The sequence below is a fragment of the Phocoena phocoena genome, chromosome 19 (genome assembly GCF_963924675.1).
Source record: "Phocoena phocoena chromosome 19, mPhoPho1.1, whole genome shotgun sequence".
Lineage (NCBI taxonomy): Eukaryota > Metazoa > Chordata > Mammalia > Artiodactyla > Phocoenidae > Phocoena > Phocoena phocoena.
In genome coordinates this window covers 26,325,853-26,350,607 of record NC_089237.1, presented here as the reverse complement: position 1 = coordinate 26,350,607, position 24,755 = coordinate 26,325,853, and the positions used below count along the sequence as shown (strand labels likewise).

The 24,755-nt window shown below is 40.7% G+C and overlaps 1 protein-coding gene and 1 pseudogene across 1 annotated transcript in view; one reads left to right on the top strand and one right to left on the bottom strand.

Annotated features, from left to right (window-relative positions):
- ACACA (acetyl-CoA carboxylase alpha) overlaps positions 1 to 24,755 on the bottom strand; it is a 237,910-nt gene that overhangs the window by 197,480 nt on the left and 15,675 nt on the right. Inside the window, exons 2-3 of the mRNA XM_065897277.1 lie at positions 16,270 to 16,316; positions 13,021 to 13,273 (exon numbers count right to left, since the gene is read on the bottom strand). Coding sequence (XP_065753349.1) covers positions 13,021 to 13,273; positions 16,270 to 16,316 — 300 coding nt within the window. The remainder of the gene's footprint in view (positions 1 to 13,020; positions 13,274 to 16,269; positions 16,317 to 24,755) is intronic.
- On the top strand, positions 6,751 to 8,915 carry LOC136138328 (voltage-dependent anion-selective channel protein 2 pseudogene; annotated as a pseudogene).

Sequence of the window (24,755 nt, the reverse complement as noted above, 5' to 3'; positions counted from 1 at the left end):
AAGTATAAACAAATTTCAAAAATTTGAAATTACATAGAGTATATCCTCTGAATACAATGGATTAAACTAAAAATCAATGACAAAGATAAGAATATGAGTACAGATACAAGTAAGCTTAAAATTAAGTGTTGGGAGGAAGAATTTCTGGTCTGATAGTTTCTATTTTCTCCATGAAAGATGAGGCAAAGTTATGAACTGAAAGTGTGTCTAGAGGAGGCAGGGACTAGCAGAAAGGGAGACTGCTGGTTTAAGGACAATGGAAAAGAATGAAACTGTTGTTGTGGGAAAAAATGGAAGGCCAAATTTCCAGAAAAGAACTACAAAATAGGAGAAAGAACAAGAATTTCACAGCACAGCCAGCATTTGAGAAGGACCTTAAAACGTGAGGACCCCAAAGTATGAAAGGAATTTCAACAGTCAGGAGAAGGGCATTCCAATAAGAAAACCTGAGAGAGCTTGGGGGAGGAGACAAAAGGGGGTGGGGGGAGTAGTGGAAGGGGGAGAGGGAGGAGAGGGGTGGGAGAGGCAGCAAGTGAGCAGATCCTATAATGCCCTTAAGTAATTATTGTACTTTCTTCCTTGCCATCAACTTCTTAAGAGGTGAACTGTTGAAATTCCTGTTCTTTCACCATTTGTTCACTACTTTATCTCTTGCCATCTACTTAAAGCTGTTCACCTCAGGCTTCTCCTACCCCTAACTCCAGTGCTTTTTCTTCATCTTTCATCTCTATTCACCACTCCATGTCACACCTTCTACCTTTAAATAATCTTTCCTCTGGTTTTCTTGGTTCTCCTTCTACCTCACCGATCATTTCCTGTCTCCTTTTTCCCCTTTCTTCCATCTGAAGGTAGACATTTCCTTAAGATACATTTCCCTCCTACCTATATACTCTTCCTCACAGTGATCAAATCTACTTGCACAACTTTAATTTCAATGCAACAAACATTTATTAAGCATATACTATATGCCAGGCATTGCTCTAAACTCTGAAAAAGTGATTCTCAGCTCAGGTTTCAGATCAGACTCACCTGGAGAGTAGCAGAATAACCAGAGACTGTAATTTAATCAGTCTGAGACAGGGCTCAGGAATAAAGCTCTGCAGATGATTCTGTTGTACAGCCAAACCTAAATACTGTTTTCCATCTTTTTTTTTTTTTTTTTTGTGGTGCATGGGCTTCTCTTGTTGCAGAGCATGGGCTCCAGGTGCATGGGCTTCAGTAGTTGTGGCACACGGGCTTAGTTGCTCCATGGCATGTGGGATCTTCCCAGACCAGGGCTCGAACCTATGTCCCCTGCATTGGCAGGTGGATTCTTAACCAATGTGCCACCAGGGAAGTCCCCATGTTTTCCATCTTGTATATGTCTTAGTGTTAGTGACTGAAACCACCCACCCTGGCCAGGCAAGATAGTAGCCACTTGCAACAGGAGGTCCTGCTAAGGAACGCAGAACTAACAAGCTACCAGCAACTGGAAGAATTTGGGAAAGGTCAAAAGGAGAGAGGAGACGCCAGTCCGTATGTCCTACCAACCTCCCAGAATCCTTCCCGCTGGAATCCATCTTGGCTGAGTGATGCCCACACCACCAGGAAGGACCCTGAGTCAGAGTGATTAGCCAGAGACCACTGGAAACTAACCCAATTACCATAAAACCCGAGACTGCGAGCCACGTGGCAGAGCAGATCTCCTGGGTTCCCTTACCCTACTGTTCTCCACCTGGGCACCCCTTCCCAAGAAAGTCTCTTGCTTTGTCAGCACATGTGTCTCCTCGGACAATTCACTTCCGAGTGTTAAACAAGAGCCCACTCTCGGGCCCTGGCAGGGGTCCTTCTTCCTGCAACATTAGTATGACATACAAGATCCTTAACCATCTGACCTTTATCTCACCAGCCTCTTCTTCCACTGCTCTAACTACCCTGTCCCCCTTACATTCCAGTGATACTCCATGTCTTACAACTGCCTGAATATGGTGGATGTTTCCAGTCTGGCACCTCTACACATGTTGTCAACCTCACCATCTCTACCCTTCCTACTACACACACACCTATCTCTGTTAGCTTGTCTTGTCTGTTTTCTGTTCATCCTTCAAAACCCAGTTCAAACATCTCTGAGACATTAGTGGGCCCCTTACAGATCTCATTAAGCCCATCATAATGATTACAGCTGTTGTGAGTATTAGAAATAACATTAGCGGACTTCCCTGGTGGTGCAGTGGTTAAGAATCCACCTGCCAATGCAGGGGAACGGGTTCAAGCCCTGGTCCAGGAAGATCCCACATGCCGCGGAGCAACTAAGCCCGTGCACCACAACTACTGAGCTTGTGCTCTAGAGCCCGCGAGACACAGCTACTGAAGCCGCGTGCCTACAGACCGTGCTCTGCAACAAGAGAAGCCACCACAATAAGAAGCCTACACACCGCAACGAAGAGTAGCCCCCGCTCACCGCAGCTAGAGAAAGTCCTCATGCAGCAACGAATACCCAACACAGCCAAAAATAAATAAATAAATTTTTAAAATAATTAAAAAAAAAAAAGAAAGAAAGAACATGATGACCCTGGCACAGTGTTTGGCTAGACACTAAAATATCCTATGGATAATGGGGACCCACTGAATAGTGCTGTGAGATGATCAGTTTACCTTAGAGAGATGACAATGGCCATGTGGCGCTTATACTGTAAGGGGAAAGAGACTGGAGAAGCGCTAAAATACTATTGCCATAATCCGAATAAGAAATAAGAGCAAGAGCAATGGCAGTAACAATGGAAAGAAGGGGACGAATTCAAGAATTATTGGGGGATAGGATCAACAAGAATACGTAGGGCTTCCCTGGTGGCGCAGAGGTTAAAAATCCTCCTGCCAATGCAGGGGACACGGGTTTGAGCCCTGGTCCAGGAAGATCCTACATGCCGCGGAGCAACTAAGCCCGAGCACCACAACTACTGAGCCTGTGCTCTAGAGCCCGCGAGCCACAACTACTGAGCCCACACGCCACAACCACTGAAGCCTGAGTGCCTAGAGCCTGTGCTCCGCAACAAGAGAAGCCACTGCAAATGAGAAGCCCGTGGACCGCAACGAAGAGGAGCCCCTGCTCACCGCAACTAGAGAAAGCCCGTGCACAGCAACAAAGACCCAACGCAGCCAAGAATGAATGAATAAATAAATAAATAAAAACAAAAAACAAGCCTGTTCAAGCACCTAAGAGGAAAGGATCAGAAAAGAGAATTGGGAGATTATGTTCGTAAAACATAAGTAGTTTCAACAGTTTTCTAAGAGTAGCTTAGAAGTAGCTTAGAGTTTTCTAAGAGTAGTTACAAGAAATGGTAAATGCAGAAACCCAACTGCACTAGATTAAGAAGTGAATGGGACTACCAGTTGAAAGTGTGAGCATTTGTTTATTACCGTTCCCTATCAAAATCACAAAAATGACAATAAAATAGTAAAAGAGGTATAAAGATATAAGGACAAAGAGAATGGAAGAGGAGACCCCCCCCAACAGATTATAGATGTCAAAAAATTTTTTGGAAAATAGAAAGTAGGTCGTCAAGGAGTAATAAACTGCCTCAGAAACCAAAGAGCCCATAGTAGGGAACGCCACTTAAGAAACAAGCATAACCCTACTTTAGCACTCTGAAAAAGTCACGTTTATGAAAGATTTTTAAGGACATGAGAAAATATTGTTATGTGGGGAAAAAAAGCAGGAAACAGAACTGTGTATTCATTACAACATCACCTATGTATATACTTTTTAATGAAATTTATCCTTAAGGGGTAAAAAACACTGAAAGGAAACATATCAAATATTAACAGCAGTTATTGCTGGATGGTCATATCTTGGATTGTTTTTTATTTCTTTCTTTATACTTTTTGGATTTCCAAATTTTCTCTAATAAGCGTACATCTCATAATTTAAAAAAAATTAAGTAGTAAAAGCAAACTTCACTTTTAAATTCATATTAACAGGAAAAACAGAGGGGGAAAATGTATGCATTACACTGTAAGTACTAAAAGGAATAAACACTTTCAAGCAACTGTCCTGAACATTAGAACATTTGTAATTTCATGCCTCCAATTAGCTACGTTTGTAGAATAAACTCTGGAGACTATAATACACACACAGACAGAGACGGCTCCTGTTTTCTGAATGGAAAGAAGGAATGAGTGGGAGATAGAGACAGGAAACTGTTGCCCTCAGCAAAAAAGTAACACTTTGCAGATCTCATAATGACCTTCTCTGTCTACTCCACTTCTGAGGTACCATGGCAACTGGGAACCTCAGAATATCAAGATAGAAGTATTGAGAGTAAAGAGTTCGGAGAGCTGCTGGGGGGAAGGGGGGGAAGCTCAGGGAAGCTAAATGGGAAATCCTAAGAAAGCCAAACATAAGAACACTCTCACAGGCCCATCTGCAAGCAAAGCCATAATATAAACTCAAAACTAGAGCCAGTTTCCTTATTCCCCATGTTACAGCTTGAGAGAGAAGAGCCAAAAGATAGGAAGGGGAAATGAAGTTTCCTGCCCTCTCAATAATGGTTATTCTCAACATATAAACTATAACGTTGACAGTAAATGTTTGCTGTAATCAAAAGCCTTTCAGGGCTTCCCTGGTGGCGCAGTGGTTGAGAGTCCGCCTGCCGATGCAGGGGACGCGGGTTCGTGCCCCGGTCCGGGAAGATCCCACATGCCGTGGAGCGGCTGGGCCCATGAGCCATGGCCGCTGAGCCTGCGCGTCCGGAGCCTGTGCTCCGCAATGGGAGAGGACACAACAGTGAGAGGCCCGCGTACCGCAAAAAAAAAAAGTTATAAAAAAAAAAAAAAGCCTTTCAGATCTAAATTCCCAAAAGCCCTAATATGAAAATTTACCTCACAAATGGACTCCTCCATAATAAATAATATATTATACCAGTATGGCACATTTTACTTTTCCAAGGGCTTTTGCAGCTATTTATTTTCACCTCCATCACTAGATTTAAATGAAATCACTTCAGACTCAGGAGTTTAAAAGTGAGAGACTAAAAAATAAAGAGAATCCTTGTTTCTTTCCAGGTCAAACACAAATATATACAGCTTAAACTAGAAAGCTCTTGTTCTTCATAGCTTTTGGTCAAATCATACAATATTTTATAATGGTCACTTTCATTATGATTGTAAAATCCAAGAAAATATCATCATTAGTGCAACGCCAAATTGTTGTGCTACACATGCTATAACAATAAAAAGTGTGGAATGGTAAATTATCCTTTATTTTTCCTTCCATTTATCTCTATGCCACCAAACTATCACTAGTAGCCATATACTTTCATGATTTGCTACCTTCCTTTTCAACGAGTCACTGTCACCAAAAAAAAAAAGAGGGTAGCGATAGATTAAGAAATTTAAGGGATATAATATACAACGTATGGTCCTGGATTTGATACCAGATTGGATGAAACAGGATTTTAGAGTCAACTGGAGAAACTTGAATATGGTGTACATATTAGATGAGATGAAAATTTATTGAAATATAAAAGTGGAAATTTTTGACAAAAAAGAGACTGTAAAACAACGTATACAAGATGATTTCATCTCAGTAGCAAGAAATGCATATGCACCTATGCACAGAAAAGGATCCAGAAGACTATACAATAGGGTATTAGCAGGAGTTATCTCTGGGTGGTGGATATACAAGACTTTATGTTTGCTTTCTAGTATTTTGTTTTTAATTTTCCTTACTGCTTCTTTAATAAAGCATTATGTAAAAATATATTTTCAGGGACTTCCCTGGCAGTCCAGTGGTTAAGACTTTGCCTTCCAATGCAGGGGGTACAGGTTCAATCCCTGGTCCAGGAGCTAAGAGCCCAAATGCCTCACGGCCAAAATACCAAAACATAAAACAGAAGCAATACTGTAACAAATTCAATAAAGACTTTAAAAAAAAAAGGTCCACATCAGAAAAAATAAAATTCTAAAAATATATATATATTTATTTTCTAACTTCTGTCCCTTTTAAATAAGGCTGACGTTTAATTAGAGAAAAATTGCTCAAAGAGGACACAACCTATCTATTACACCCAGCGTTCTTGTTTTAGTGTAGTGGCTGACAGTATGTGCTCTGACTGGGTAATTCCCTATCCATAAATTCCCCATCCATAAATTAATGGGTAATAAGAGTATATTACTTACCTTGTGGGTTTGCTGCAGTGGAGATTAAGTGTGACACTCCACATAAAGCACATCAGAGAGTTTGGCATATAGTAAAGCACTTGATAATGTTACCAATCATTACTATTATTTTTCTAATTAGTCACTGAGAAAACAGGACTGCTAATTCATACAGACAATGTGAAAAATAGGATAGGATGTAGCAGGAATAGGTCAGCTCTTTCTCTTACTATTCTTGTTCGCTATAACTTCCCTCTTGACCCAGTCAATGGGGATGGAAGCTGAGAGCCAATCCCAGATTCTCTCAGATTCTAACTAAGGTTAGAATCACCTTATTTCTTATGGATGAAGCTCGGTACAGCTCTCTATGAAAATTTTTCTTTTTTCTTTTTTTTTTTTGCGGTACGCGGGCCTCTCACTGTTGTGGCCTCTCCCATTGCGGAGCACAGGCTCCGGACGCGCAGGCTCAGCGGCCATGGCTCACAGGCCTAGCCGCTCCGCGGCAGGTGGGATCCTCCCGGACCGGGGCACGAACCGGTGTCTCCTGCATCGGCAGGCGGACTCTCAACCACTGTGCCACCAGGGAAGCCCCTATATGAAAATTTTAATATGACCATGAAGTACGGTATCTAGGAGCTGATCCCAAATTCGGTATATTACCTGTCTGCATTCCATGACTGGCATCACTGGAGAAACTTTAAAGATTATTTCTAATTAGAAAATAGCATCAAAACTCTCTAGTTATGGGCTTCCCTGGTGGCGCAGTTGTTGAGAGTCCGCCTGCCGATGCAGGGGACACGGGTTCGTGCCCCAGTCCGGGAAGATCCCACATGCCGCGGAGTGGCTGGGCCCGTGAGCCATAGCCGCTGAGCCCGAGCGTCTGGAGCCTGTGCTCTGCAACGGGAGAGGCCACAACAGTGAGAGGCCCGCGTGCCGCAAAAAAAAAACCAAAAGACAAAACTCTCTAGTTAGATTCTTCTGAAGAGTCAAACACGTTATAGACAATCTCATATGTGAACTCTAAATTTTCTAAAATATTGGTAAAGTACTTTTTTTTCTAGACCATAAAGGAGATAGGAATATAACTCACCTTCAAGGTGCCCTTCTTGAGTGAACTGAATGACTCTCTCCTTCCACAGCAGCAACTACTGTCTTAAACCCCAGGTACAGGACATCTTAGGCTTGAGATATATATATATATATATATATATATATATATATATATATATATATATATATATATATATACACACATATATATATATATATACACACACACACACACAAACAACAGCATTTACAGATTGTTCTCAAATAAAGTCATTAACCAAACATGCTTGCTAAGCATAAAATGTTGGCCCTTTGATATTTTGAGTATACATTTTTAAGAACTTTAAGAGAAAATTGAGATGGAGTTTCAAATACATGAATTATAGTATAAAAAAGATTTAAAGAAATCACAGTACCTTAAGAGGTAAAAGATCCAACTGTGAGGCTAACCTGTCTCCAACTGGACTTCAACCAGGAAATCAGCATACTAGTTGACAAAATTGATTACTATCTTTGTTTGTTTGATAGTGTGATACTGTGGGGTAATCTGGATTTGCACAGCATTGTAAGTATGCAGAACAATCTGACCTCAAGTGGCATCCCACAAGGAGCAGAGAAAATGTCAATATCCATACAACTAGATGGCTCTATTATATGCCACCAAATCATACATTAGGTATCAAAATTGAGATGCTTACATTCAGTCTTTAATGGTTTTTCTCCTCAAATGTTCAATTAAATATTAATAATGAACTTCGCCCTCCAACCTTGGCAGCTGCAGCCCGACCCCCGAGCGACCTGCCTCAGCCCCCTACCCCCAGGAGACCACCAGATCACCTTTTCCCAAGGTCTACCGACAGAACTGCCCGAGGCCAATGTACCTTGGCAAAGCTGCCAGAGATATTTTCAACAAAGGATTTGGTTTTGGGCTGGTGAAACTAGATGTGAAAACAAAGTCATGCAGTGGGGTGGAATTCTCAACATCTGGTTAATCTAACACAGACACTGGTAAAGTTACTGGAACCTTGGAGACCAAATATAAATGGTGTGAGTATGGTCTGACTTTCACAGAAAAGTGGAACACTGATAACACTCTGGGAACAGGAATCGCTATTGAAGACCAGATTTGTCAAGGTTTGAAACTGACATCCGATACCACCTTTTCACCAAACACGGGAAAGAAAAGAGGTAAAATCAAGTCTTCTTACAAGAGGGAGTGTATAAACCTTGGTTGTGATGTTGGCTTTGATTTTGCTGGACCTGCAATCCACAGTTCAGCAGTCTTTGGTTATGAGGGCTGGCTTGCTGGGCACCAGATGACCTTTGACAGTGCCAAATCAAAGCTGACAAGGAATAATTTTGCAGTGGGCTACAGGACTGGGGACTTCCAGCTACACACTAACATCAGTGATGGGACAGAATTTGGAGGGTCAATTTATCAAAAAGTATGTGAAGATCTTGACACTTCAGTAAACACTGCTTGGAACCAACTGCAGTAGCTTTGGCACTGCAGGAACCAACTGCACTAGCTTTGGCATTGCAGCTAAATATCAGTTGGATCCCACTGCTTCCATTTCTGCAAAAGTCAACAACTCTAGTTTAATTGGAGTGTGTGCTACACTCAGACTCTGAGGCCTGGTGTGAAGCTTACATTGTCTGCTCTGGTAGATGGGAAGAGCATTAATGCTGGAGGCCACAAGCTTGGGCTTGCCCTGGAGTTGGAGGCTTAATTCAGCTGAACGAGACCTCTGGGAATGGATATCAGAAGATTTGGCCTTATATATTTCCAGTGTGACCAGCCGGCTTTCCCTGCCCCCCAGAAGGTGATCAAAACAAAGGATGATGTAAACAAGAGCTGCATTTTAAATATTTAGAGAGTTACTTGTTAGCTGGTTTCTAGTTGAATTGGTTATCTATCTAGTTACCAATGCTGCAGTCGTGCAGTCACTTACACCTTATTTAAATGTATTTAACTGTTAAATGCGCTACCCACCAATAATGAAATAAACCTTTATGAAAACTGAAAAAAAAAATAATAGTAGGGTTCAGAAACGTATCAACCTAGCTGATATACAGGTAACAAACCCTAGCTGATCTTCTCTAAAAATAAAAAGCCAGGGCTTCCCCGGTGGCGCAGTGGTTGGGAGTCCGCCTGCCAATGCAGGGGACACGGGTTCGTGCCCCGGTCCGGGAAGATCCCACATGCTGCGGAGCGGCTGGGCCCGTGAGCCATGGCCTCTGAGCCTGCGCGTCCGGAGCCTGTGCTCCGCAATGGGAGAGGCCACAACAGTGAGAGGCCCGCGTACCGCAAAAAAAAAAAAAAAAAAAAGCCAAAGCACAGTCATCTACAATGATGCCTATATATGATGCCTATATATTCCCACCAAGCTACAACTACTTTCTTGGGGTATTATTTTCAAATGTCTGGGTCATAAAGCTTAGAGAGTGATTAATCCAATCTTACCCTGGCACTCCAGAAAAACACGTGATGCAAGTCATCTCCAACTCTGGAAAAGTCTATTTTCTTTTTCTGCCTATTCATCCATCACACCCACTTGACTTCTCATTTAGCACTTAAAACAAAGCCCTAACTTGAGACAGGGGCCCACTCTCATCCTATACTATGGCAATTACTTCACTTGGTTTTAGATGACCTCCAGTTAGCATCTTTTAAGAATGTACCTGCCTTTTTAATCTGTATCACCTGTGAAGGATTAAGACTATTCATTCTGGGAGCTAATCCTAAACTCAGCCAGTCTCTATTTAATTTGGGTTCAAAGGGCGAAAAGGAGTATCTGAATCAATATCATCATTTTCACAGATGAGGAATATGAGTCCAAAGAGGTAACATGAATTGTCTGTGGTCACCTACTTAATTGGTGGCAAATGTCAGAAGAGTCCTTTCTAATATATAAAATGAATTTGGAACAATTTAAATTACCCCCCAAGGACATCATATCCACAAGTGACTTAATAAATGAATCAATGGGGACTTCCCTGGTGGTGCAGTAGTTAAGAATCCACCTGCCATAGGGAGGATGGGAGGGAGGGAGACGCAAGAGGGAAGAGATATGGGAACATATGTATATGTATAACTGATTCACTTTGTTATAAAGCAGAAACTAACACACCATTGTAAAGCAATTATACCCCAATAAAGATGTTAAAAAAAAAAAAAGAATCCACCTGCCAATGCAGGGGACACGGGTTCGATCCCAGGTCTGGGAAGATCCCACATGCCACAGAGCAACAAAGCCCATGCACCACAACTACTGAGCCTACGCTCTAGAGCCTGTGAGCCACAACTACTGAGCCCATGCACCGCAACTACTGAAGCTCGCACGCTCTAGGGCTGGCGTGCCGCAACTACTGAGCCCATGTGCTGCAACTAACTAAAGCCCGGCAGCCTAGAGCCCGTGCTCCACGAAAAGAGAAGCCAACACAATGAGAAGCCCACGCGCCACAACAAAGAGTAGCTCCTGCTCGCCACAACTAGAGTAAGCCCGTGCGCAGCAACGAAGACCCAATGCAGCCAAAAAAAAAAAAAAAAGTGATGGAAGTTTAAAAAAAAAGAAATGTATCAATGGAGAACCTTTGTTCTATTTTGGAACATTAGCTATCTGAGAAGCAAGTAGAAATTGGCACTGTCTCCTTCCCAGGCTGCTGATCACACTTCAATCCGTGGTTCCTCCACAAGCTACAGGCATGAGTTTTGCAACAGAAGGGCATGCAAAGAAATTCTCAAGTGCTCATACCACTGACCCCATAGACTTTGCAATTTGGCAACTATAAACTGCCTTGTAATATCATCAGCTGAATTTCTTATAATAGTATTTATCTCACCATTGCCAAACTCACAATTTCATAATCCAATGAATGGATATTCTGCTTCACTTGGCCTCAAATTGGACAAATTTCTCAAGTGCTGTGTGGCTTTAAGGATTTAGATTTCACCCGGTCTTTCTCAACAGGGGCACCATGACATTGTGAGAACAATTCTCCGTTGTGTGTGATTATCCAGTACCTTGCAGAAGGTTTAGAATCTTTGGTCCTTGGTCTTCTCAATGCAAGTAATCCCACCAGTCACAACCTCCACTCATTTACAAATGACCTCAGGGATACCGCCCCCAGTATTAGCCTTCAGGACAATCATTAAGTGAACTATTAAGTAAGAAAAAATGTTTACATAAAGATAAAAACCTGACCTCTTTTCCCTGCTACTAAATACTGACTTCTATTCCTCTTTTTAGCCCAGAGATTAGATATAATACTTTATTCACTAACTCCTAAACACCAACTTTGTCTGCACTAGTTATATAATTAAGACACTTGTATGGTCAGGGAAATAGGGGAGAAAAGTTACTTCAATGGAATCCGGGCATCTAACTTTGAATTCCAGTCTTCCAGCTATTTACCTTTAGGCAAGTTATTTTCCCTCTTTAGACCTCAGTTTTCTCATCTATTTAAATAAAAGGCATTAGGCTAAATTATCTCACTGGTTCATTGCAGTTCTAGGAAAAGTAAAACATAATTAACTTGCTTAACTCTTTTCTTTCAACCTCCACGTAGCCAAACAGGGGTGACCACTGACACTCACTACTTCATGTTCCAGAAGCAAGGACCCCAAATCCCCAGGGATAACCATAGGCAGGACAGTTGCATTCAGCCAGACCCAGTACAGGATTTTACTACAGAATCTGTATCTTGGGTGTATAAAAAGGAGCTGAATTATTTTATGATCCATTAATTATAGAAGCACCAAGATAATAACAGGAGCGATAGTCACCCTAATTTATGTTTATCTAGGCTAACCAATAATCTCAACCCTGGCTGTATATTAGACTCACTCAAATAGCTTTAAAAAAAAATGCCCCAGCTCCAAGCCAGGCCAATATCACCTGAATCAGAATTTCTGGGGATGGGGCTCATTTCTTAAGGTCCTCCAAGCGATTCTGATGTACAGTAAAAACCAAGAACCACTAATTCAGACTTTTCAATCCAAGAAATGCAAGGCAAATGACCAAAAGTTCACACACTGGTTGTTCAATCAAACATCAATAAATAAGAATAATCTAGTGTTACTATTTACTGACATTCTCAATTACATGTAGAGAATCGTGTTTCTAGAGAAAAAGGAGAGCTCTACAACAACCCCTTGTTCCTCAATAGACTGGCCCTGTCAGAATTAGAATATAACTTTCTGACATGATAAAGCAGTTCAAAGAAAGATTACTACAAATTTGCCCACCCCTGCAAAAGTCCTATCAATCTTCAGACAGTTATAACAGTGTTAGTCAAAGTAGTACGGAGACTGAAATTCCTCACTCTTACTTGCTAGGTCTCACTAAAAGACCTAGCATGTAGGAGGAACGGGAGAAAGTTTAGAGGAACATTTAGGAAAAGACACTTTCAAAACCTGCACTCCAGGCAAAATACATCATTTCCCACTTATCAAAAAATCCAATGAAAAAAAAACAAAAAAAAACCCAAAGGGGCTTCCCTGGTGGCGCAGTGGTTGAGAGTCCGCCTGCCGATGCAGGGGACACGGGTTTGTGCCCCAGTCCGGGAGGATCCCACATGCCGCAGAGCGGCTGGGCCCGTGGGCCATGGCCGCTGAGCCTGCACGCCCAGAGCCTGTGCTCCGCAACGGGAGAGGCCACAACAGTGAGAGGCCCGCGTACCGCAAAAAAAAAAAAAGAAAAAAAAAAGAAGTCCAATGATACAGAAAAAGGTGAAAAAATCTTGGCTCAAATTATTCTTGCTCTTTTCAGAACAAGATCAATGAAACCAACAGGACAGATTAAATAAGTAAAACATTAAACTTCTCTGACTTACCTCATGTGTAAGGCCAAGCCATCCTGTAGGCTAGAGATCCCCAAGTCAGAGAGCGTATCTGAGCAGACAGAGGCTGGTGACAGAGAGCCCTCCTTCTCCTCCAGTAGGTCCAGCTTCACCAGGTTGCTAATCTCATCCTCTGAGTTATCTTCAGACACGGAACCAATTATGAATCGGGAGTGCTGGTTGAGCTCCACAGGTTTGGCCAAGGAAGAAGGTTCATCCATTATTCCTTCAAAATGATCTCTCAGAGCTATGGAGAAGATGAAGGGTAAGTGAGAAAAGCAGGTTATGGATAATAACCTGTATCTGAGGAAAGTCACAGGTTAGACCTAGTACACCACAGCTGGCACTTGGAAGCAAGGCAGAGTTTGAGAACTAGTTTACTTGGCTATTCTTTTTCAAGGCCTTTGCTTTCTAAAAGAAAAGAAAATCCAGATCATGGGAACTATGCCTAAAAAATTAAAATCAGTTCCCTTTTCCTCAAAGAACGTTCTCTCTAAAAACTATAAGCCATTCCCAATATCTATCAGTTTTGTGAAGTCCAAGAGATAATAATGATCAGTGGAGAAATCTCTGTAGCAGGTGAAAGCTGCTGGTTGTGATACTGCTATTTCAGTTGTTAGTATTGGGGAGAATGCAGGGTAAGGGTTTGGGGAGAGTGGTGGTCATTTGAAACTTGGTGTTTACATAACTATCACCTGGTTCCAAACACTATACTATGAGAGGCTATGAATTTTACATAAGTGTATATACATATGAGTATACACACATGAAGTATATTTACATATGTACATACATATATAAGGCAAACTAAATGCGTGTATACATATACTACACACATACACAGCTTGCTTTAAAACAAACTCCAGATGAGTATTTTTAATTTAAAAAAATCTTTACTTGTCCCCATGAGTTTTTTTTTAAATCACATCTGTTAAAAATTCACCCCAGGGATTTTGCTGGTGGCGCAGTGGTTAAGACTCCGTGCTCCCAATGCAGGGGCACGGGTTCGACCCCTGGTCAGGGAACTAGATCCCACACACATGCCACAACTAAGAGTTTGCATGCCACACCTAAGGAGCACATGTGCTGCAACTAAGAAGCTGGCAAACCACAACTAAGGAGCCCATAGGCCGCAACTAAGACCTGGCATAACCACATTAATTAATTAATTATTTTTTTAAAAACTTAAAAAAATTCACCCCAAAATGTCTGTTTTGGACTCTAATATGCTGATTGCTGACACTGATAGGGAGAAAGTGAATCTACTATCAAATTTTAAATTTATAATTAAAATTATGGAGGTGTTATCTCAATTAAGTACAAGTTTTCTAGATACAGGGCCTTACTAGTCAGGATTAGATGTTGCCAACCGCTAGCAAACTAATTAACAAAGACCAAAACATAGTTCAAAGCTCACAACAACAATAAAAACCCAAACTAAATGAAACAATATTTATTCTGTCACTTCAAAAATGCTATTTAAAAGTCAAAACTACACATCAAATTAGTATTAAACAGCTTGTAGCCTGACCAACGATTTTAATTCAGAGTAATGATTCCCAGTCCTGATATTGAGGTGCCTTCAGAGAAGGTTATAAATAAATAATAAACTTATTATTAATAATTGTATATGCTGTAAACCACTTTGATGTATAAAAGTAAACAGTAATGTTCTTTGACATTAGATAATAAAACATCAAGATTTTAAAATATTTGAGAATCATCACTAAATGTGTTAAAAACGACACATGCACCATTATTTCGGTGTAATTTATAAATCAGAGCTTATTCGTTTACAAAAACACAACAGAATCTGTAAACCCTAGAGCAGTGGTTCGCAAAGTATGGTTGCCCGACCACAGCAGCAGCCACAGCAACCGCATGACCTGGGCTCTACCACAGACTAGCAAACTGTACTGGAACCTACAGGTTGGGGCACAGTAATCTATATTTTAACAAGTCCTGAAATTTGAGAACCACAGTGCTAGAAGAGTGAAACAGTAATAACAAATTGCCAGGAATGCTAAAAATACCTATAGACATTTCCTAAAAGCCAATTGGAGATTCCTTAGGCTAACTTTCATTTTTAAAACCAGAATCAAATATAAAAGTATCACGTGAAAGGAAAAAATTGACGTCTAAATTCATCATACAGGGGACTTTCCTGGCAGTCCAGTGGTTAAGACTCCACACTTCCACTGCAGGGTGGGGGGGGGCCCGGTTTGATCCCTGGTGGGGCAACTAAGATTCCGCATGCCGCACGGTGTGGCCAAAAAAATGAATTAAATTAAATAAATAAATTCACTATACATTTCTCCCTTGGAATATTAGGTTTCTTTAAAAAAATTTTTTTAACGTCTCCAGATTTTATAAAGAGGCTCATTTCCAGAACCTTCAAAAAAACCAAATCATTAAAAAGAGAAAAAAAGGACGGAAAGAAAAAAGGGAGAGAAGGAGGTAGGGAGGGAAAAGTTCTAACAGATTTACCACTCTGAAGAACATCAAAAAGTACAGCAGTGAAAAGGCTACTTCTTTCTCATTTTAGAGCAGTGAATAATCAAGCTTAAAAATAATAGATTAAAAACAATTTTTCCAAATTTCATCTCAACTAACAGAAAATAATAGCTGCCTTCTTCACAAGAGAAATAAGGCACTCAGGGACAGATTCTAGTTTATAGTCTAAGCAAAATTAGATAACTACACGAAAAAATTGAACTCACTGAGAAAGGAGCAATTCTCCTTTCTTCCATGGGAAAAGAAAAAGGATTAACGAATAAATGAAAGGTTCCATAAGGTCAACTTCAAATTTTTCTTTCCTAGCCAAGAAGAACATGAAGGAACCTATAGGTTCCAGAAACTGAAAGCAGCAAAGTGTCAACAGCTAAAGAGCCTGTCCACCAACTGGCAGCTCCACTGAGTGGTATTCCCAGGCACAAGCCTACAAACCACAGAAAAGAGAGGTCGTGTATGGAAAATCACTGAGAAGCTGTCCAGACACTCTAGAAGCTACTCCACAGCCCGTCCCATTTCCACTGATTCCAGGCCTGAACTGAAGAGAAAAGGTGGTGGATTACTACCACTGTCAGTCTCAACCACTTCAGGTAACCCACCTCCCACCTCCAGTCTGCCTATATTTTTTTGTGGAAGGCAACTTTTAACATAAAAGCCTACAGTTTTATATTTTAGCACATGAACATAAAATTTTTATCACATTGTAAACACGAAGCATTATTTGTAACTGACCTCTTAAAATTCTTATTGTCTGAGCAGATATCCACCTCCAAAAAGAACTAAAGAGAGAAAGAGAGAGATTTGAAATGTCTTTTTTTAAGAAACCCAAATTTTATCAATTCCCGTTTTGCTCATCACAGTACAAAACTAGTGAAAGTATCATGTCTATGGCCAAATATACTATTTAACTTGAAGTATAAAGTTCAGTTGCTTAACTATTGGTTTAAATCTGTAAATCAAAAGCATTACACATTCAAAGACTTTACTATTCATGAAAAGTATTAAACAATAATCCAAGCTTACCATTTCACAAGGTGCCTTTTCCAATTGTATACTTTGATGGACACATTCCGACCCTATGATTTCCAATATTTCATCAAAAAGTAGGCAGTGGGGAGAAGAGAACCACAAGATTCTCAACAACTCAGTCAGGCTCTAATTATGTTTCCAAATGTTTATACCCACCCACAAAGGTTGGGAGCCAAGGAGAGGACAGGTCTCTCATTATTAAGTCCCTAAACTCTAAGGAACCAAAGACTCTCTAGCTACTTCCCAAATCCTGGTTTTCCTTCTATGCCCAACAATTATAATGTATTCGGGGTAGAATTTCTCTACTTTGACTACGTATAACAATTACCTGTGGAGCTTTTTAAAAACACATGAATGGATAAAGAAGATGTGGTGTATACATACAATGGAATACTATTCAGCCATTAAAAACAGAATGAAATTTCACCATTTGCAACAACATGGATGGATTTGGAAGGTATTATGCTTAGTGAAATAAGTCAGACAGAGAAAGACAAATACTGTATGATATCACTTATATGTGGAATCTAAAAAATACAACAAACTAGTGAATATAACAAAAAAGAAGCAGACTCACAGATAGCAAGAAGAAACTACTGCTTACCAGTGGGGAGAGGGAAGGGGGAAGGGCAATAATGGGGTAGGGGATTAAGAGGTACAAACTGTTATGTATAAAATAAGCTACAAGGATATATTGTACAACACAGGAAATATAGCCAATATATATACTTTTTAATTTATTTTTTGGCTGCGTTGGGTCTTTGTTGCTGTGCGCGGGCTTTCTCTAGTTGTGGCGAGCGGGGTCTACTCTTTGTTGCGGTGTGCGGGCTTCTCATTGCAGTGGCTTCTCTTTGCTGCGGAGCACAGCCTCTAGGCACGCGGGCTGCAGTAGTTGTGGCTCACGGGCTCTAGAACACAGGCTCAGTAGTTGTGGCCCACGGGCTTAGCTGCTCCGCAGCATGTGGGATCTTCCCGGACCAGGGCTCAAACCCGTGTTCCCTACATTGGCAGGTGGATTCTTAACCACTGCGCCACCAAGGAAGTCCCTAGCCAATATTTTATAGTAACTATAAATGGAGTATAACCTTTAAAAACTGTAAATCACTATGTTGTACACCTGTAACATACAATACTGTACATCAACTACACTTCAATAAAAAAAATTATTTAAAAAAAATGCCTAAACTCCATTCCAGATCTTCTGAATCAGAATCCCTGCTTGGGGGCTTCCCTGGTGGCGCAGTGGTTAAGAATCTGCCTGCCAATGCAGGGGACACGAGTTTGAGCCCTGGTCCGGGAAGCTCCCACATGCCGCGGAGCAACTAAGCCCGTGCACCACAACTACTTGGTCTTGCGCTCTAGAGCCCATGAGTCACAACTACTGAGCCCACACGCCTAGAGCCTGTGCTCCACAACAAGAGAAGCCACCCCAATGAGAAGCCCGCACACCGCATTGAAGAGTAGTTCCCGCTCACCGCAACTAGAGAAAGCCCACACACAGCAATGAAGAACCAATGCAGCCAAAAAAAAAAAAAAAGAATCTCTGCTGGAGACCCAGATATTTGAATATTAAGTTCCACAACTAACTGAACCTCTTTACATCCAGGCTTGAAAACCACTGGTCTAGAGTGGAGAAGAAAAAAGAAGGAAAGAACTTCTTTACACTGATAGGGAAATCCAGAACTTCTAAGAGAGGACCCCAAATGACAAGCAACAGGACTGGGGACAGTGCAGGTATGCCAACTGGCAAATTAGGATGTACCCAATTGTGTAGTCTGAGCTAATACTATTCCCTACAACTGTGGTAGAGAAGGGAGTGAGAAGAGGAAGGGAAAAGTATGTTGTTTGGATGGGATGTAACAAAAGGTGTCAGGGGAGCTGGAGTCAAAACCTAGGACCAAGATCACACTCTGACTCTGACACGTTACTGGCAGTGCAAACTTGAACAAGTCACTTACCATCTCTGAGTCACCTCATCTGTAAAAATAAAAAGAGGTCATATGTACCTCATGGGACTGCTGTGAGGTCTGAGAGTACAGGAAAGGGTTTTACAAGCACTAAGCCAGTGTTTTTCAAACTACGGGTTACCAATAATCAGAATACTAAGAAATTAAGTTAATGGGTTACAACCAACATTTTAAAATTTCAATATTCAATAGAATAGAAAATGTTAAGAGTTCACCATACTTCATAAGGATAAATACTGCTTTGTAAAATTTTGTATCAGTTATATATATATGTCATGACATTAATGTCATCTTATTGTGTCCAAAAAGTTAAGTAATTTTTAAAAATTTTTATTGGAGTATAGTTGATTTACAATGTTGTGCTAGTTTCAGGTGTACAGCAAAGTGAATCAGTTATACATATACCAAAAAGTTGTCTTTTGTGTGTGTTGTGTGTGTGTGTGTATTTGGGTTTTTTTTGGTTGTTCCATGCAGCATGCAGGATCTTAGTTCCCCAACCAGAGATGGAACCCATGTCCCCCTGCATTGGGAGCTCGGAGTCTTAACCACTGGACTGCCAGGGAAGTCCCAAAAAGTTAAGTCTTAAAGCCACAATTAATCCTCATTCTTCTGCCCCCCCCCTACTTTATGCCCTCAAACAAGCACAGTGAGTTAAGTACCTAAACCAATCGCTCTTAAATTTTCTTAAGTCAAGACACTACTAGAAATCTAATAAAAGCTATGGACCCTGTCCTGACAAAAATGTACCCTCACAAAAATTTTGCTTGCATACCAGTTTGGTGTCCCTAAAGCCTTGCCATGAATTAGGCTAAGACTTTTCCTCTAAGTGGACAAATAATGGAATTGACCCCTGGGGAAGGCTCATATAGCTGCTGTCTTATCCCCTCCAAAAGAAGGCCTTTCCACAGATCCAGTTGTAGGATATTCTGCTTAGTCAAATAAACATTTCCTTCATTATAGCAAATGTTGCCAATGTCAAATTTTCTTTTATTTAAAAATACATATAATTGACCCTTGAACAACAGCAGTGGTTAGGGGTGCTGAACTTCCACACAGTCAAAAAGCCGTGTATAACTTAGAGTGGGCCCTCCATATATGCAGTTCCTTCAAATCCGAGATTCAGCATCCACAGATGTGACCAACCTTTGGTTCTTGTAGTAACTGCAGTATTTACTACTGAAAAAAATATCCATGTGTAAGTGGACCCATGCAGTTCAAACCCCTGTTATTCAAAGATCAACTATATATGTTCTTGAACTTTTATTTGGGGACTCTTGAAAATATCTGCAGAAGGCTTTCCATGTTCCTGAAAAATGAGTTAAAGCTAATTATAGGTAATGCACTTATTTATTTAGATATTTCTCTAAATAAAATAGAACAGATTTTACCAAACTTAGTAAACATGTTCTCCTTGAATTCAAATGACATGGTATTTTCCAAGCAATTCTAATTAAAGAGGCAGCAATTAGTCTTCATAGCCACTGATAAAAGTATCCAACCTAGCACAACATATCCTTGCTCTTTAAGCCATAGTAACTTCATTGAAATTTATTCAAAAAGAATCACTGACTTTTCCTCTTCATTTTTGTCATTTTATTGACAAACTCTTAAATGGATTTTGGTACTAATTCAGTATCCATAAGAGAATTATACAGTTTTTTTTTAAGCCATATTTTATTTTCCTGCAAGTTTTGAATTTTAAAATGACAAGGACTTGTGTTCCAACTTGTGAGATAAATAATGTATATTCAAAGATGAATAAGATTTGGTCCCTGGCTAAGTGGCTGTGGACACTTAAATAAACAATTACAGTAGTATAATAATTTCTAGGTGTAGAAACATAAAAGGGTACATTATCCAAACTTGGAGGTGGTAATGGTGAAGACAAAGATCAAAGAAGACTGCTTGGAGTGGGAAGGCATTAGCAATGAAGAACTAGGGAGAAAAGCAAGGAGGGAGAGGAAAGCAAGGAGGGAGAGGAAGAAGCATTCCATGTAGAAGAAACCACTGAATAAAGACCTAGATGGGGACTTCGCTGGTGGTGCAGTGGGTAAGATTCTGCACTCCCAATGTAGGAGGCCCGGGTTCTATCCCTGGTCAGGGAACTAGATCCTGCATGCATGCCACAACTAAGAAGCCTGCATGCTGCAGCTAAGAAGTCCACATGCTGCAACTAAATGATCCCGCATGCCGCAACTAAATATCCCACATGCCACAATGAAGATCCTGCCTGCCACAATTAAGGCCCAGCACAGCCAAAATAAATAAATAAATAAATATTTTTTTAAAAAGACCTAGACGGTAGAGGGAATTCCCCAGTGGTCCAGTGGTTAGAACTCCGTGCTTCTGCTGCCAGGGCCTGGATTCATTCTTCAATCCCTGCTCAGGGAACTACATGGGGTGGCAAAAAGAAAAAAAAAAAAAAACAGCAACGTATTTCTTTAGGGTATAATAGTCAGAGAAAATAACATGGTGTACTTATCTGTCCTAGTCCTCATTTCTCAGTCCAGGGATATAGAATATTTATCAAGGAGGAAGCTGGTACAAACTTCTCACCTTTCAAGAAATCTTTAATGAAGTCTTGCCAAACTTTTGGATAAGGATGGTAGGTTGAACACATATCCACTTTTGCTCCTGCCTGAAATCCCACTAAAACAACAATCAAGGAATTTTTTAAAAGCCATAAGCCATAAAAAGACACTCCTTCCCACCTCCCCCCAAAAAAGTCAGGGGAGACAATAGCAAGATAATTTTCTTAGAAGGCAGATGGAAGAGTGATAAATGACTACACAAACCGAAGAAAACTAAATCATGAGCCGTCTGTGGTAAAATTAGAATAAATAAAATTTACATCATGGAATCTCCAAAATGTCCAGGAAGTGGAAGTGAAAGATGGAACTATAAAGAGGACTGGCTGAAATTCCATTTCAGAAGCTTCAGATCCTTAGATTTTCTTCCCAGCTGTAAAGCCAGGGCCTGCTGCTCTACCATCTTGGTAAGAGACTGAAGATTTATACTCTAGAGAGGGTTAAATGGAGGGTTTCTAGGCTGAGGGATGCCAGCAACAGTAAAGGGGAATGCACCATATTGAAAATGGAGAGATTAAGTAAACATGTTGAGTAAGACCTCCCAGCCTTCTTTCCCTAATTTTCACCCTCCAGGAGGGAAACTGAAGGATCCTTCTTTGCAGAATCTAACCAGACCAACGAAAAAAAGCCTCAAGTAGAAAATTAGAGATCCCAAATTAAGATGCCCAATCAGATCACCCACAGTGAAATTAACAGTCAACAAGCCTCATTTATATTTTCATAATCTTGAATCAGTTTTTCAGTCCTCCCTAAATTGTAGCAGTCAATTAAGGATTACTAGATGTCTAAGAAAAACCTCCAACATGAAAGAATTTTTAAAAAGTAATGACTACCTGTAGAAAAAAATGCAACTCGGGCTTCCCTGGTGGCGCAGTGGTTGAGAGTCCGCCTGCCGATGCAGGGGACACATGTTCATGCCCCAGTCCGGGAAGATCCCACATGCCATGGAGCGGCTGGGCCCATGAGCCATGGCCGCTGAGCCTGTGCATCTGGAGCCTGTGCTCCGCAACGGGAGAGGCCACAACAGTGAGAGACCCGCGTACCACAAAAAAAAAAAAAAAAAAAGAAAAAAATGCAACTTGAAGAGATTATGCAAAAAAAAACAAAAAATTTAAAATTAGGGGGAGGGGAGGGGAGGAGGGCAACCTGACTTCTGTGGTATTTTCCCCCCAAACACATAACCCTAGTATAATCATGAGAAAACATCAGACAAATTTGAATTAAAGGACATTCTACAAAATACTTGAACAGTCCTCTTCAAAACTGTCAAGGTCATTAAAAAAAAAAAAAAAAAGACTAAGAAACTATCACAGATCAGGGGAGATTAAGGAGACATCACCACTAAATGCAATGCAGTTTCTTGGATTAGATACTGGAACAACAACAACAATAAAAAAAAAACACATCAGTTTAAAAAAAAACTGGGGAAACCTGAGTAAAGTCTATAGTTTAATTAATAGTACTGAACCAATGTTAACTTCTTGGTATTGACAAAAGTACTGCAACTATATAAGATATTAACATTAAGGGAAGCCTGGTGAAGGGTATGCAGGAAACTTATGTACTCTTATGTACTCTCTTTACAACTTTCCTGTAAGTCTAAAGTCACTTCAAAATTCAAAAAAAATTTAAAATTTTAATTTTAAAAGACTATCATTATCCTGAGAGAACTAAGAGAAGATATTACTTACATGAAACACAATGGCATATTTTTAAAAGAAACATTTAAAGAAAAGAAAGAGTTCTCAAAAGTTAAAAATACAATCACAGCAATGAAAACACTCAAAACAGAGTTAGAAGATAAAGTTAAGAACAATCTTTCATAAATCAGAATAAAAAGACAAAAGGATGGACACAGCCTCATCCACCAGCAGAAGCAAGAAGAACTACAATCCTGCAGGCTGTGGAACAAAAACCACATTCACGGAAAGACAGACAAAATGAAAAGGCAGAGGACTATGTACCAGATGAAGGAACAAGATAAAACCCCAGAAAAACAACTAAATGAAGTGGAGATAGGCAACCTTCCAGAAAAAGAATTCAGAATAATGATAGTGAAGATGATACAGGACCTTGGAAAAAGAATGGAGGCAAAGACAAAGAAGACGCAAGAAATGTTTAACAAAGACCTAGAAGATTCAAAGAACAAACACCTAGAAGAATTAAAAAACAAACAAAGAGATAAACAATACAATAATTGAAATGAAAAATACACTAGAAGGAATCAATAGCAGCATAACTGAGGCAGAAGAATGGATAAGTGACCTGGAAGACAGAATGGTGGAATTCACTGCCTCAGAACAGAATAAAGAAAAAAAAAGAAAAGAAATGTAGACAGCCTAAGAGACCTCTGGGACAACTTTAAACACAACAACATTCACATTATAGGGGTCCCAGAAGGAGAAGAGAGAGAGAAAGGACCCGAGAAAATATTTGAAGAGATTATAGTCGAAAACTTCCTTATCATGGGAAAGGAAACAGCCACCCAAGTCCAGGAAGCACAGAGAGTCCCAGGCAGGATAAACCGAAGGAGAAACATGCCAAGACACATAGTAATCAAACTGACAAAAATTAAAGACAAAGAAAAATTATTAAAAGCAAGAAGGGAAAAAGGACAAATAACATACAAGGGAACTCCCATACGGTTAACAGCTGATTTCTCAGCAGAAACTCTACAAGCCAGAAGGCAGTGGCAAGATATATTTAAAGTGATGAAAGGGAAGAACAAGATGAAGGAAGTACCAGATGAAGGAATAAGATAAAACCCCAGAAAAACAAGCAAAAAACTCTGTACAACCGGGCTTCCCTGGTGGCACAGTGGTTGAGAGTCCGCCTGCCAATGCAGGGGACACGGGTTCGTGCCCCGGTCTGGGAAGATCCCACATGCCACGGAGCGGCTGGGCCCGTGAGCCATGGCCGCTGAGCCTGCACGTCCGGAGCCTGTGCTCCGCAACGGGAGAGGCCACAACAGTGAGAGGCCCGCGTACTGCAAAAAAAAAAAAATCTGTACAACCAAGATTACCCCATCCAGCAAGGATCTCATTCAGATTTGATGGAGAAATCAAAACCTTTATAGACAAGCAAAAGCTAAGAGAATTCAGCACCACCAAACCAGCTCTACAACAAATGCTAAAGGAACTTCTCTAAGTGGGAAACACAAGAGAAGAAAAGGACCTACAAAAACAAACCCAAGGGGCTTCCCCGGTGGTGCAGTGGTTGGGAGTCCGCCTGCCGATGCGGGGGACATGGGTTCGTGCCCCGGTCCGGGAGGATACCACATGCCGTGGAGCGGCTGGGCCCGTGATCCATGGCCGCTGGGCCTGCGCGTCCGGAGCCTGTGCTCCGCAACGGGAGAGGCCACAACAGTGAGAGGCCCGTGAACCGCAAAAAAAAAAAAAAAAAAAAAACCCAAAACAAGAAAATGGTCATAGGAACATACGTATCAATAATTACCTTAAATGTGAATGGATTAAATGCTCCAACCAAAAGATAAAGACTTGCTGAATGTATACAAAAACAAGACCCATATATATGCTGTCTACAAGAGATCCACTTCAGATCTAGGGACACATACAGGCTGAAAGTCCGGGGATGGAAAAAGATATTCCATGCAAATGGAAATCAAAAGAAAGCT